The 14022-nt window shown below is 40.2% G+C and overlaps 1 protein-coding gene across 10 annotated transcripts in view; it reads right to left on the bottom strand.

Moving 5' to 3' along the window:
• The window catches only part of KMT2A (lysine methyltransferase 2A), a 77626-nt gene that overhangs the window by 49528 nt on the left and 14076 nt on the right, over positions 1-14022 (bottom strand). For all 10 annotated transcript variants that reach the window (XM_082683495.1, XM_082683494.1, XM_082683496.1 and 7 more), the window contains one exon: positions 920-989. In XM_082683495.1, coding sequence (XP_082539621.1) covers positions 920-989 — 70 coding nt within the window. The remainder of the gene's footprint in view (positions 1-919; positions 990-14022) is intronic.

The following is a 14022-nucleotide window of genomic DNA, read 5'->3' as shown; positions in this document are numbered from 1 at the left end:
AAGTAGGATGGCAACATTCCCGCCACATGGGAAAAAAGATACTGTCAACTTAGTGTCTGAATTAGATTACTATATAAACATGATGACTCTTAAGAGAACACCATATGCTAATTGACATCAAGAACTAAGTCGCTATCAAAGAACAGAACCATTAATGACATCATATTTAACTAGACTGCCCATCCAAATCAAAGCAAAGCAAACCACAGGAGAAGTCAGAAAGGCAGCACTGATGGGGAATGTCTTTTTCCTCAGAAGATCCCTCTCCTAAACAGACTAGAATTCTGGAAGCCATGGCATGTTATTCCACTGAGGGCTCTCTCAGGAAAACTTCTCCAAGTCTAGAATTTCAAGACATTCGAGATATTTTCTTGGCAAGAACAATGACAAATATTGCTTAAAAATGGAAATACCCCCATATCATTTTTATTTTCTTTATTTTAATACAGCCTTTCAAGGATGAGATAAAATAGTTTCGTACAGTGCCAATGTTTTGTTTTTAGTTCTTTGACAACAGCAGACCAAATTTCATCTGTAAAAAGCAACAGTCAGATTATTTCCAAAGTTGAATATACTACTGTTATCACTCGAAATCTATGAATCTGAGGATGCTCTGAGCGGGTTACCTTCCATTCCAACTACCAGGTCTTTTAGTCATTCCATGAAAATTGACCACACACCCACCATGTCCCAGCTAGCTCCCACAGAGAAGCATTATAAAGAATAAAGCATTAGTGGCCTGACAAAGACCCCTGTAAAGAGGTCCAGTTCATAAGCCATCTCCTACTTAGTGCCAGAGAAAAAGAAGGAGGCAACCCCGCCCCCCAAGAATTTAAGATCATCCTTTATATGCAAAGAAAGCAAGGGGAAGCCATGTCTCTTAACAAACAAAAGGCACCATGCACTTGACTGGCCATACCTGAAGGAGACCTTGTGGGACTTCGTACTCGGACTTCTTCATCTGAGCCAAAACCTAAGAACTGCTCATCCTACAACAAAGGAAAATTATTTTAAAATCAGAAACAAAAACACAAGTGTGAACATATCCCAAAGAAATGCCCAGAGGAGACACAAATGAATTTGGAAAATTAGACTCTATATATTAAATGCTATCATTTATATGGATAATATAAAACAAATAACATTGAAATAAATGATCCAGTCATACAGCTTCATTACAGACAAATAGGAGCTGTGTAGTAATTGAACAATGCACTAAAATGTCATCTTTGGTGCATAATACACAGGGGACAGTCCTAAATTTCAAACTATAGATACAGCCCAAAACAATTAAAGAACGGCTTTAATTCAAGTAAGCAAATCAGTACAATGAAAGAAATATACAGCCCCAAAAAACAAACAAATCTTTTCAACAAGTAGATAAGTTTACACACACATAAGGAATAACATAAACTATATCGTAATCTCTTGTCTACTAAATATTAATAGAGACTGAAATTGCCATAATTGTCAGTTCCTTAACTCAGGAATTGACATTTAGATGTGATTTCTATACATTTGAGATCCAAAGATTCTCAACATACATTTTATGGCATCATTTTAAAATGCCCTGTGATAAGAGACTTAATGGTGGGCAGCAGCATTTGTGAAAGGGATCATGAATGACCGCACACAGGATGAAATAATGCATTCAAGAGACCTCAGGGAAGCATCTTATTCTCTGTTATACTTGGAAAAGCCAAAAGGCAAAAACTTCCCCTTACCTCTAGCTTTTAACTTGCCCTTTCAAAAAATCCTTAAGGATTTAACTTATTTTGACAAGTTCTCAGGTGGTCTATTTAAATAAACTAACAGAAATTCACTGATTCAGAAACTAAGCTCTTTCCAGAAAGAGATGAGAGAGACAGAATTTCAGATTCCTGAAACAAAATCCACATACAACAAGAATAAAATAAGGACTGAAAGACAGATTTCCCTGAACCTCCAATTTGCACTGATAAGCCAAGCCCCAAAGTACATTCCAACAATTAAAACCCCCAAGTTTTCCTCTCAAGAGCAACAACCACATGCATATGGACAACATGTGTGGATTTTCTGAAAAGTGGTTTCCCCAGTTAGTGTCAAGCTATAGTCAGGTGCTAATCTGTTCAACCACTTATTAATCAGGAATATATAAAAAAATACATGCAACCTTTTAGACAAATTAGCAGATTCAGCCCTTAAATTTTAATGCTTTGAGGAGCAAAATGTTTGAGTCTAAGACCTTGCAAACTATGCAACTGAGAGACAGTTCTTAGAATCTAAGGTTTTTGTTCTGAGGTTCTAAACATTATCAAAGCATTTAACTATTTAAGAAAAACCTGAAATTATCCTCCTCAAAGAGATTTGCCTGAAAAGCACTATAATTCCAAGAATGTGTAAAACCTAAATTTAAAGAATACAAGACTAGGATACTTTTTACAATCTCTTCTCTCACTATTAAATTAAATTTAAATTCTTATTATGAATACTATTTATGAATAAGAATAAACCTACCTCTTCATCTTAAAACAAGTTAGGACAACCTCATCAACTTCTGGAATGATTTCAGGGTTTACAATTGCAAACTGCAACATTACAAAAAGAGAAGCCCAAACTTACAAGACCCAATTAATTCAAAAACCTGTCACAATAATGGGAATTCCATACTGTTAATTTTTTTCTTTTAAGTAAGCTCTATGTCCAACATGGGACTTGAACTCATGAACCCCAGATAAAGAGTTGCATGCTCCAGGTGCTCCCATAGTGTTAATTTTTTAAATATACTTTTGGGCAGGAAAAAAGGACATTTCAAATAGTAATCTTACAATATACTTTGAGAAAAAAGGCAGGCCAAGAAAATAGCCCCGTGGTAAGTTGCCTCAACTTATAGGAAAAAAAAAAAATGACAATAACCTTAGAATTTTAGAGGGGCAGAGTTCACCGCTCGCATGTCAACACGTGACAGGACTAAGAAGCACCCAGGACTCACTGAGGACTGAATTCCAGCACTTGCAGGCTATATATTAGACAAGTTACTTATTATTTTTATGTCTCAATGCCTTCGTTTACTGAAGTGTTGTAAGAAGTAAATGAAATAATTTATGTAAATTATGTAATTATGTAAAATTACTCAGAAAAGTATAAGGCAACACTCATCCTGTAGTTTATTTTGATGTGGTTTTAGAAACTGACTCTGGAGGGGCCAAATGACTTGCCCAAGATCATACAGTTAGTTACAAAGACTTTCTACCAAAATAGTTACAATTTAAAACTATAAATATTTGAAGGAATCAAATAATTCATCTCTAGTACAAAATCTGCTATTCTTTCAGGTCCTGTGAAAGTTAACATGATGCCCATTTTCAGATCCTTGAAGTTTGATTTAATTCATCCTTTTTCTCCATTATCCTCATGGAACGACATGCTAATCTAGACACTTCACAAAGACATCTGGAGGCTTCCCAACACTTTACCGAGGGACGAACTACACTACTACATGCATGAATTTTATGCTCCCAATGCTGCAGGGAGAGAGTTCTAGCAACTCTACACATAATAACTGACAAATGAAGTATCCAACAGATGAGGTAAAGAATGATTATTAATCCTTAAAAGAAATGGAAGAAGGGGCTCCTAGGTGGCTCAGTGGGTTAAGCCTCTGCCTTCAACTCAGGTCATGATCTCAGAGTCCTAGGATCGAGCCCCTCATCGGGCTCTCTGCTCAGCGGGGAGCCTGCTTCCTCCTCTCTCTGCCTGCCTCTCTGCCTACTTGTGATCTCTGTCTGTCAAATAAATAAATAAATAAAATCTTTTAAAAAAAGAAAGAAATGGAAGAGATCCACACTGCTATGCTCACCATCAGCCACTTTGGTGAGTCACTTTTCTCCATTTCAAGCTTTCACAAAATATAACTATACAATCCTAATTGCCATGCAATCCAAAACAGAGAACTACTGAGCTGTCAAGCGGTAATTGAACTAACTGCCAATGTTTAAATTTCACAAGTACTTTCCAACATGACAGAAAGCGTTAACTCTTTCCTTATGATCTCAAAGTTGCAATAAGTAAAGAATGAGCAGTCAAAAAAGACTCTACTTCCCCCAAGAACTTTTTCTCTTGAAATACAGGTTGACTTCTTCAAACTTGTTTTAAAAGTAACTACCCATTGTTTAAGTAATCCAGACAGTTAAGCCAAAACAAAAGCCTGCATTGTTATGGTAAAGAGTTCTAGCCTTCTGACTCTGAACTCCCAATTCCAAGTAAGAGCTGAGAGAAGAGAAAAAAAAAAAAAAAAGAAAGAAAGAAAGGAGGAAAGGAAAGGAAGGAAGGAAGGAGAGAGTGAAATCCAAGAGAAGCCTAGTCTAGAAAGTGCTGGGAAAGAGCTACTGCAAGAGGGTGCTTGTTCAGTGCAAGTCCTTCCTGCCTCCCTCTCATCTCGCTCCCATCACCCCCTTTCACACGTGGGGTTCCTGGAAGATGTCACGAACAAGGTAACAGTGCTGACCTCCCAAGGATTTAGACTTGCCTCAAAATCAAAAGGCTAAGGCAACATGTCTACCAAAAAAAGCCAACAAAGGGAGCTGCAATTAAATCCACATTTGGCACTACAGCACCATCAGCCTGGACAGCCCTGAAGAGAGAAAGGACAGGAGACACCATGCTACACATGATCAAGGATTCCTGGGAACTGGGCCCAAACAGCCATTCATCACACATACTTTTGCTTTCAGTATGGCTTTCCCTGATGAGCACTGCATTCCAAGACAGAGTACGGGGAAGAGCCATCAAACCAGTGCCTTCTCAACAGTGATGTCCTTGGAGTCCAGGTTGCCAAGATTTTAACATTTTCTTTCCTCCAAACATAGAAAAATATCCTTGCCAAGTTGAGTACTATAAAATACTGTTATGTCATATTTAGCTTCCAGTGATCAAAAATGCAATGAACCCATCTATGTCACTTCCTAAATCAAATCTAACTGTAAAAATAATAAATGTGTAGAATGTCTGTCGTTATGACCCATACCCCTAACTCTAGGGTAACCAATTATTTGAGAACTTCTGCCATACCTTTACCAGGTATTTGAGGATTTTTATTTTAATGGAAGAATTTAACTCTTTAGTGTCTGGTTCCATTGTAAATGATGGGGCAACAGGAATATTTCTTTTTGCACAAGAAAACCTATGTGAACCCAAAATAAGTATTAGATAATAATGTTTACATATAAAATATAAAGAAAATATTTGAGAAAAATACATGAAATTCCGTGTTTCAAGGAATTATGGACTACAAGCCAACTTTTCAAAGAAAGCACTATTTCTTTTATTTGTTCATTCATTCAAAAACCACTTATATGCTTGCCATTTATATGCTATCTGCTCCAGATGCAAAGATAAGACATGATTCCAGCTCCTAAGAAGTACCTGAAGGCAGACAGGCAGGTACACAATTTCATTCTTCCTTTCAAAAAGTAATGCCAGTGAAGGATGAGATACTATGTAACTCGTATTCTGGAATAAAAAATTGGCTTACATCTCAGAACAGTTCATTCTTCCTCTTATATAAGCATTCGGTTCATAGAGAAAAACATTCAACAAATTTCAAAATCCTTCCAAAGGACGGCAATGTGTATCTCCATCCCTCAGTACTGCAACTAGGCACCACTCCAGCGTTAGAATCAGAGTTTAGGTAATCGAGACCTAAACCATCTGCACTGATTAGATGTGACACAGTTCCTAGTAACACCAGTGATCTGATAAACTTTCAACTGATCGACCTCAACGCCTTTTCTTCCCTACCCCCAACTAAAATACATAGACTTTTAGTTCCTCCCTTAAATTCTTCCCAGTTTACCAGTCAGACCAATAATCACTCACCTGGTGTTCTTCACCTCCCGGGCTAAGGTGGAGGTTCCAAAACTAATTTGAAAACTTTTCTATTAAATAAACAATTTCAGCCACTTCCATCCTCAGGTGCAAAAGGCCCAAGATAAAAGTCTGCTCACATTCTTTCTTTTCTAGCAAGAGACTCCTCCGCACTTTGGAGCACTGAATTAAGCGTTAGGTTTCTCAGACATGCCCCTTAGCAACCGTATCTTTGCATATTCGGTCTCCAAAATGTTTAGTCTTAAGAGTGTGAATAATCAAATTTCTTCAATTGCAAAGGTTTACAGGTGAATCAACTGGAGATTAACATCAACAATCACAGTCTCAAAATCACCCCAATACTCTCTAATTGTTTGAAATTCTTTGAAATTTGAAGCTTCTAAGTTTTGGCTTCATCATATAAGGAGGCCGTGGGAGAACTAAGATCATGAAGAACCAAAGAAGATGAAGAAACATGGCAGACCCATACTGCATACCTCGGTTCTAGTTACAAAGGAGTAACACGACTCCCTGGGGAGCTTAGGCCAGGTAGCTATCACTTCTGCTGGCACATTTCCCTTTGTGTTTCCTGCTTCAAGCTCTAAAACACCAAGGTCTTGATGTTGCATTTTAAAGACATGTACACATAATTACTAGCACTTAATTAGCACAAGGGATTTTTTTAACACATTAAAACACTCCTTCTCTAGAGTGTTCACTCTTTGAGGATAGGGACATTATACTTATTTTTGTATTCCCAGTATCTGGCACAAACTTGGTACTCAATAAATGTTTGTAAAATGAAAACAAAAGAAACACAATTGTTTATAAAACGTTAAGTTGCTACTGTGGTAATAGCACTGTAGCAGAAAATACTGGTGGATGCAAAAGAATTAGACAAAATGATTTTTCTTTTTAAGATTGCTGTGGGAGAGGCACCTGGGTGGCTCAGTTTAAGCCTCTGCCTTCTGCTTGGGTCATGATCCCAGAGTCCTGGGATCGAGCCCCATATCAGGCTCTCTGCACAGCGGGGAGCCTGCTCCCCCACCCCTGCCTACTTGTGATCTCTGCCGAATAAATAAATACAAATATTAAAAAAAAAAAAAGAATGCTCTGGGAGAATGTACTCAGGCTAGCAGGACAGACTAAACCAATTCACTCACTGATTCATTCATTCATTCATTCATTCATTCATTCAAATACATGAGCCCATTTCTGGGTTAAGGGATGAGGACAGCTCATCTAAACATAAAAGACAGCTTCTGCCTTCAAGGACCTGCTAGGCTGTTATGAAGAGATGATGAGGGATCCTGGGTGGTTCAGTCAGTTAAGCGGTTGCCTTCAGCTCAGGTCATGATCTCAGGGTCCTGGGATCAAGCCCCTAATTGGGCTCCCTGCTCCTTGGGGAATCGGCTTCTTCCTCTTTCTCTCAAATAAATAAATAATCTTTCTTTAAAAATAAATGATTAAATTAATGAATACCAGTGTGCTGCCTGCTGTGCTGGAGGAATACATGTGCTAATGGAATGAATATGGCAGCAGCACAGCAGAAACACAAACCCAACCAAGGAAAAAGGGTCAGGAAAGCCATCAGAGAAAAGACAAAAACTTAATCTAACTTTTGAAGGATGAGAAATCAGGGTCAGGGAGAGATGGCAGTACACAGAGAGGAGTCAAACAAAGGCACAGAGAGACAAAAGCACATGGCCTGGAGTGAAACAACAAACAAGCGTAGATGGCTAAGGCCCTAGCTAATGTGGGAAAGGGGTGCAGGATGCGAAAGCGGGATAAAAAAGACAGAGGCAGGTCATGAAAGGTGTTAAATGCCTTCATGAGTTGGAAGCTGATCTTCAGGGATGCGTGGGCCTCATTTTGAAGGCTCTACGGCTCGTCAGCAATGTTTTCAGGCGGGCAGAGAAGCATGATTGGATTCGTATTTTCGAAAGATCTCTATGACAGCAGTGGGTGAGTAGAGATCACCTTTACAACCGCAGGCAGGAACCGCAGGCAGAAAGGCAGTTGTAAAATGACAGCAGTAGCACTGGGGATTGAGGGAAAAGGGCAGATTCCACAGGCAGGAGGCAAATGGACAACATTCTGATATGCAGGGTTAAGGGAATGGAAAGAATCAATAAAAACTCGCAGATTGATTGGCCTAGGTTGGTTGGGTTTGTGGTGATATTTCCCAAGACTGGGAATACAAGAAAGAAGAAAGGTTTATAGAAGTGGGAAAGGAGTTCACTTCAGATATTTGAATTTGAAATGTCTGTCCAAATCTTAAGATAGGATAATGATCTGGAGAGAACACATCTGGTTCCATGAAAAAATACACACACACGAATACTAAAACTGTACATATAAATGCAATCACCCAAGGAGAGAATATGAGAGAAAAGGAGGGTCCATGGCAGATGCCTATACCTCCACCCAACAACATAAAGGTGAAAGCCAAGGATGGAGATGGAGATGGAATGGTCAAGAGAAAGGTCATGCGTGGTAGGCACACAGTAGTCAAGAGAAGAATATATAACAAGGGACGGTCAAGTTGGGTAAGGACCGGAAAGCAAAACTGGGAGGTCACCCCTAACCTTAGCACAGCCAACTTTAATGCAGTGTTAGAAGCAGGAAGAGCCAAACTGCAGTAGGTAGAGACATGACTAGAAAGTGACAAAATGGGGGGCACCTGGGTGGTTTGTCAGTTGAACCTCTGACTCCTGGTTGAGGCTCAGGCCATAATCTCAGGGTCCTGATCTCAGAGTCCTGAGATCAAGCCTAGAATCAGGCTGTTGCTCAGCAGGGGGGGTCTGCTTGAGATTCTTTCCCTTTCCCTCTGCCCACTTCCCCTCTCCTGCCCCCACCCACTCACACACATGCACACACTCTCTCTCTCTCTCTCTCTAAAATAAATAAATAAATAAAATCATTTTAAAAAGTAACAAAATGGAAATGAGTATAGTCTAGTCTTTTGAAAAAACTCAGTTATGTGGGAAACAAAAGATAGGGCATAAGGTAGGGAAAGACCAGCTTGGGAGGATTATTTCTTGAGTAGAATATGTTTATATGCCAAAGGGGAACACAGCAGCAGAAAAGAGACCAAAAATCCTCAAAAGCAAAGCAGACATAAATGGAAAAAGCACTGGGAGGAGGCATCAGCACTGCGAGGGAATGAATACAAAGCACAATGGAGGGAAATTCTCTTCTTTTAGGAAAGGGGTTAAGCAAGGATTTAGTTGCAAAAAAGTTCACAGGCAGGAGCAAGCTGAGGAATTTCTCTGAAAGTACAGGCAAAAGTTTGTTTATACAGGCTCTGTGCTAGGGAGGGGGCGGGGGTGGGGTCTGCTTGAATACTCCCTCCCTCTGCCCCTCCCCCCACTCGCACAAGCACTTGCTCTCAAATAAATCAATCTTTTTTAAAAAGGAAATAAATGGAAGGGCACCACAATGGGGAGAAAGAAAAATCAGATGCAAGGATTAGGAAAAACTGATCTGGTTGGAAAAGGCTAGCCACAACAGGGTCAAGATAAGAGACAAATGAAATATCAGAACCTTGTTAATTCTAGGATGGTACAGTCAAAGCTGATAAAATAATCAGCAGGGAGCAACTACTGGTTCTCAAGTGTAGAAAAAGGCACAACTCTAGAGTTTACACTGGAAAAGGTGTACACACACACACACACACACACACACGGAATTAAAGTAGGAAAGAGACTGAATAGAGGGAGACCAGATAGAGGTGTACAGCCACAGTTTGAATGGGACTGGCATTCGTTCACTCAGCAAGTATTTACTGAGAACTGCTAGGCACTGTTTAGACTCTAAAGATACACTGACAAAACTCCTGACCCATGAGGCTGCACTTTAGTGGAGACAGAAAATAAACATATAACAAATAAAGAGACCAAGGCAATAGGATCAATGGGAGTTAGATGTGGGGGTTATTTCCTATGGTCAGGAAAGGCTTCTTTAAAGTGATGGTTCACCAAGGACTGGCAAACTATGGGTCACTGGCTCAATGTGGTCTGCCACCTGTTTTTGTTCAGTTTTAAAATGGTTGAAAAACAAATGAACAAAGAATACTATTTCGTATACATGAAAACTATATGGAACTCAAATTTCAGTGTACATAAATAAAGTTTTATTGGAAAACTCCATGCTCATCTGTGTCTATACTGTCTACGGCTACTTCTGTGCTCTGACAACAGCAGAAGGGAGGCCATCTGGCCCTTCACAGAAAAAACTTGCTGAACCCTGGCTTAGCCCTAAATGACGAGGAAAAGGCAGACACAGAAAGACCTAGGTGGAGCAGTATTCTTGCTTGATAGAAAGTGCAAAGCCCCAGGGACAGCCATAAGCCTGGGATGCACAGCAGACAAACAGGCCAGCCTGGCTCTGTAGCAGGAGTGAGAATGCCAAGAGACGGAGCCAGAGAAGCAGACATGCCCAGCAGCCAGAGGCTGGATGGCTCTGATGGCCACAGGAAGGAATGTGGATTTACTCTGGCAGTGGGGGGATGGAGGGTAAGGGGAGAGCCACTGGCAGATTTAAAGAGAGGAACAGTAAGATTCGACTTGTTTGCACTTGGAGCACATGGCTGCTGTGCGAAGAACAAACTCTAGCAAGATAAGAACACAAGCAAGGAGACCATGGAGCAGTCCAGCCAAAAGACTGTAATGGAAAAGTCTGGGGTTTGGGTGGTAGAAATGAGGAGAAGTTGGATTTAAGGTATTTTGGTGGTAACGCAGAAAGAATTTGCTGGTGGGTTATTTGGGATATAAATAAAAGAGAGAAATCAAAGGTAACTCTTAAATTTTAGGCCTGAGCAATTGCGTAAATGGCGGAGTCATTCCCAAACACAGAGAAAGGAGAAAATCAAGACTCTTTGGCTATGGTTTAAGTTTAAGACACCCATTAGCTATCCAACTGTTTCAACGCATACCTGTTTTCTTGCCTGGGAATAGTGGCTACCTCAGAGAGGGATCAAAATTAGGTAAAATAATCAATGTAAGGTACTAATATTGCCTGGCCCATTATTGCCCAAATGGAAATTAGAGTTAGAGACAGAGTTAGAGACAAAGACTTAGTAGTCCCTGGGCATGCAGACGAGGCCTGGATGAGAACACCTAGGAAGCGGATGTAGATAGAGAAGGTAGCCAAAGGCAGCCTCCTAGACGACCCCAACATTCAGGAAAGTGAAGCAGAGGAGGAAAGCCAGCCATACAGAATACTAAAAATTAATGACCAATGACTTAAGAAAAGAGCAGGGGAACGTAGTGTTACAGAATCCAAGAAAACAGTATTTCAAAAAGGGAGTGGTCAGCCAATTCAACACTGCCCAGAGGTTTAACAGGATGAGGACCAAGAACAATTTATTCAATCTGGCAAGACTGAGCTCTTTGAGGACTCTGATAGGAGCTATTCCAGTAGAACCAAGGGGAGAAAGCCCAGCTGCAGTGGCCGAGGTCAAGAAAGAGGTGAGGGAGTGGAGACAGGACTCGAGAGAGATAGAGGGAGAGGGAGAGAGGGAGATGAGGGAGTGGAGACAGCAATGACACCCGGCACTTTCAGGTTTTGTTGTGAGAAGAAACCGAGAACTGGGTAGCTGCCAGAGGAGGACATGAGGTTAAGATACTTAGGTGCACTTTGGGGCTCTGTCAGTAGAGCATGGGACTCTGGATCTCGGGGTCGTTAAGTTCGAGCTCCATGCTGGGCACGGAGTTTACTTAAAATTAATTAATTAAAATATTTAAAATTAAAAAAAAAAAAAAAAAGATAGTCAGTTTTATATGTTGGTAAGACCAATCCAGATGTGAAAGAAACACCATGGATGCATGAGAGAGGTGAGATAATTGCAGGAACAACCCTGAAAAGACAAGGGATGGAATCCAGAGTACAGAAAGTGAGTGGTACTTCTTTGATCGTAGAAGTGGCAGAGGAGGTGGTAGTACTTATGTTCCCTTTTAACAGGAAGGGAAAAACTATTAAACACCTTGAAAATATTTAAAATATCTTGATCCAGGGGCACTTGGGTGGCTCAGTGGGTTAAAGCCTCTGCCTTCGGCTCAGGTCATGATCCCAGGGTCCTGGGATGGAGCCCCACATCGGGCTCTCTGCTCAGCGGGGAGCCTGCTTCCTTCTCTCTCTCTGCCTGCTTCTTTGCCTACTTGTGATCTCTGTCAAATAAATAAATAAACAAAATCTTTAAAAAAAAAAAAAATATATATATATATATATCTCGATCTATATATTATACTTGGTTTAGCTCACTCAAGAATCAATCAGTAAATGAAAAACACCTACTGGAACTGCTCCCAAGGACAATTCTGTTAATATTAGTTGTGAGAGCTTCAACCTTCAAACAACCAATTTCCAAAGTATCTTGCAAAGTATTATAATTTTAGTACTTATGTTCATGCTGTATTTTAAGCAGAACTCAGGAAAAAGAAATTACATAGTAAGTTCCATGAGAGAAGGGACTTGTTCAATGCTAGTGCCCCAGCACCTGATCATCTCTCTGGTGCATAAAAGATGTTTTTTGAAAAATGAATTAGAGGGACCTCTTGGGAGGTCAAGCATCTGACTCTCCGTTTTGGCTCAGATCATGAGATCGACTCAGTGAGGAGTCTACTTCAGATTCTCCCTCTCCCTCCCTCCCTCCCTCACACGCGTGCTCTCTCTCTCTCTCTTCCTTTCTGTAAAATAAATAAATGAATAAAAAATTGAATTAGGGGCGCCTGGGTGGCTCAGTGGTTGGGCCGCTGCCTTCGGCTCGGGTCATGATCTCAGGGTCCTGGGATCGAGCCCCGCATCAGGCTCTCTGCTCCGCAGGAAGCCTGCTTCCCTCTCTCTCTCTCTCTGCCTACTTGTGATCTCTGTCTGTCAAATGGATAAATAAAATCTTTAAAAAAAAAAAATTGAATTAGATTTTCCAATCTCTCTCCATTTCTCACATGTACAGTGATCCATTTACGAAGGCCGCTTAGGGGGAAGGTGAACATCCTTGCAAGTACTTTTTATCATTTGTAATAGAAGAAAATAGAGTGACGTCTCTAACTCATTTCCAAAAAGTAGAATACAACAACCATGCTGTTGATTCTATAAGAAGGGAGAAGGATAATATACTCAAGCATGGTCAAATACACAGACATTAAGAGACAAACTTCCTAAGCCAAGATGGTTTGGGAGCAACTGGTCAAGAAATGGATGCAGTTACTAACTAACATCATAGTCTTTTTGTCAACTGATTGTCAGGGCTATGGCCAAGGCCAAATTTTCTCTGGTTACTGCTGCATTAAAGAGAACAGTGGTTATTTGAATATATAAGAGCTAGAAAGAGAGTCAGTTTTAGGGACACCTGAATGGCTCAGATGGTTAAGCAGCTGCCTTCAGCTCAGGGTCATGGTCCCAAGGTCCTGGGATCAAGCCCTGTATTGGGCTCCCTGCTCAGTGGGGAACCTGCTTCTCCCTCTCTCCGTCTGCCTTTCCACTGCTCGTTCCCCACCCCTCAAGCTGTCTCAAATAAAATCTTGAAAAAAACAAAATAAAATAAACTATTTTAAATATATGATCTCTGCCTGATATTGAGAAATGTTAACACCAAAAAAGTCACCTAGGATTAAAGAGTACAAAGCCAATAATATACTCTTCTTCAATAATAATAGCTGGTAAAATTTTCACCCACACAAGAATGAAATTCAGTTTTCAAATATTTAATTCAATTCTACCTAGCAAATGCCACCTGAGAAACAGAAATATCCATTTGTCATTAGAGAAAGAAGCAGTACCCTCCATCCTCATTCCATGTCAACAAGAGCAAGAAGCAAAGATACTCAAAATAGTTAAGCAAATGAGACAGGTGAACCCCCACCCATCCCGCTTCAGAAAGAAGTAGTCATAAAGTAGCTCACTGGTGAAAGAAAAGAAAAGCAAAGAAAGGAAAGGAAAAATGAAAGGAAAAGAAAAGGAAAGGAAAGGAAAAAGAGAAAAATAACAGCAAATAAACACACACATTCAGACAGTAAGGTATACAGATTCTTGGCAATGTCCCAAATTATTTCACAGGATCTTAAAAAGCCAACCTAAAACAAATCAAGAGAGATGTATTTCCAGACTCCTAGGTTTCAAGTCTGAAGCAGAAGAAATAAGCCTGATATACTGCAGAAATCAAGTTACTCCTCATTC

Source organism: Mustela nivalis (genome assembly GCF_964662115.1).
Source record: "Mustela nivalis genome assembly, chromosome: 9".
NCBI lineage: Eukaryota > Metazoa > Chordata > Mammalia > Carnivora > Mustelidae > Mustela > Mustela nivalis.
Note: the sequence above shows the minus strand (reverse complement) of the source record. Positions and strands in the feature narration are given on the sequence as shown.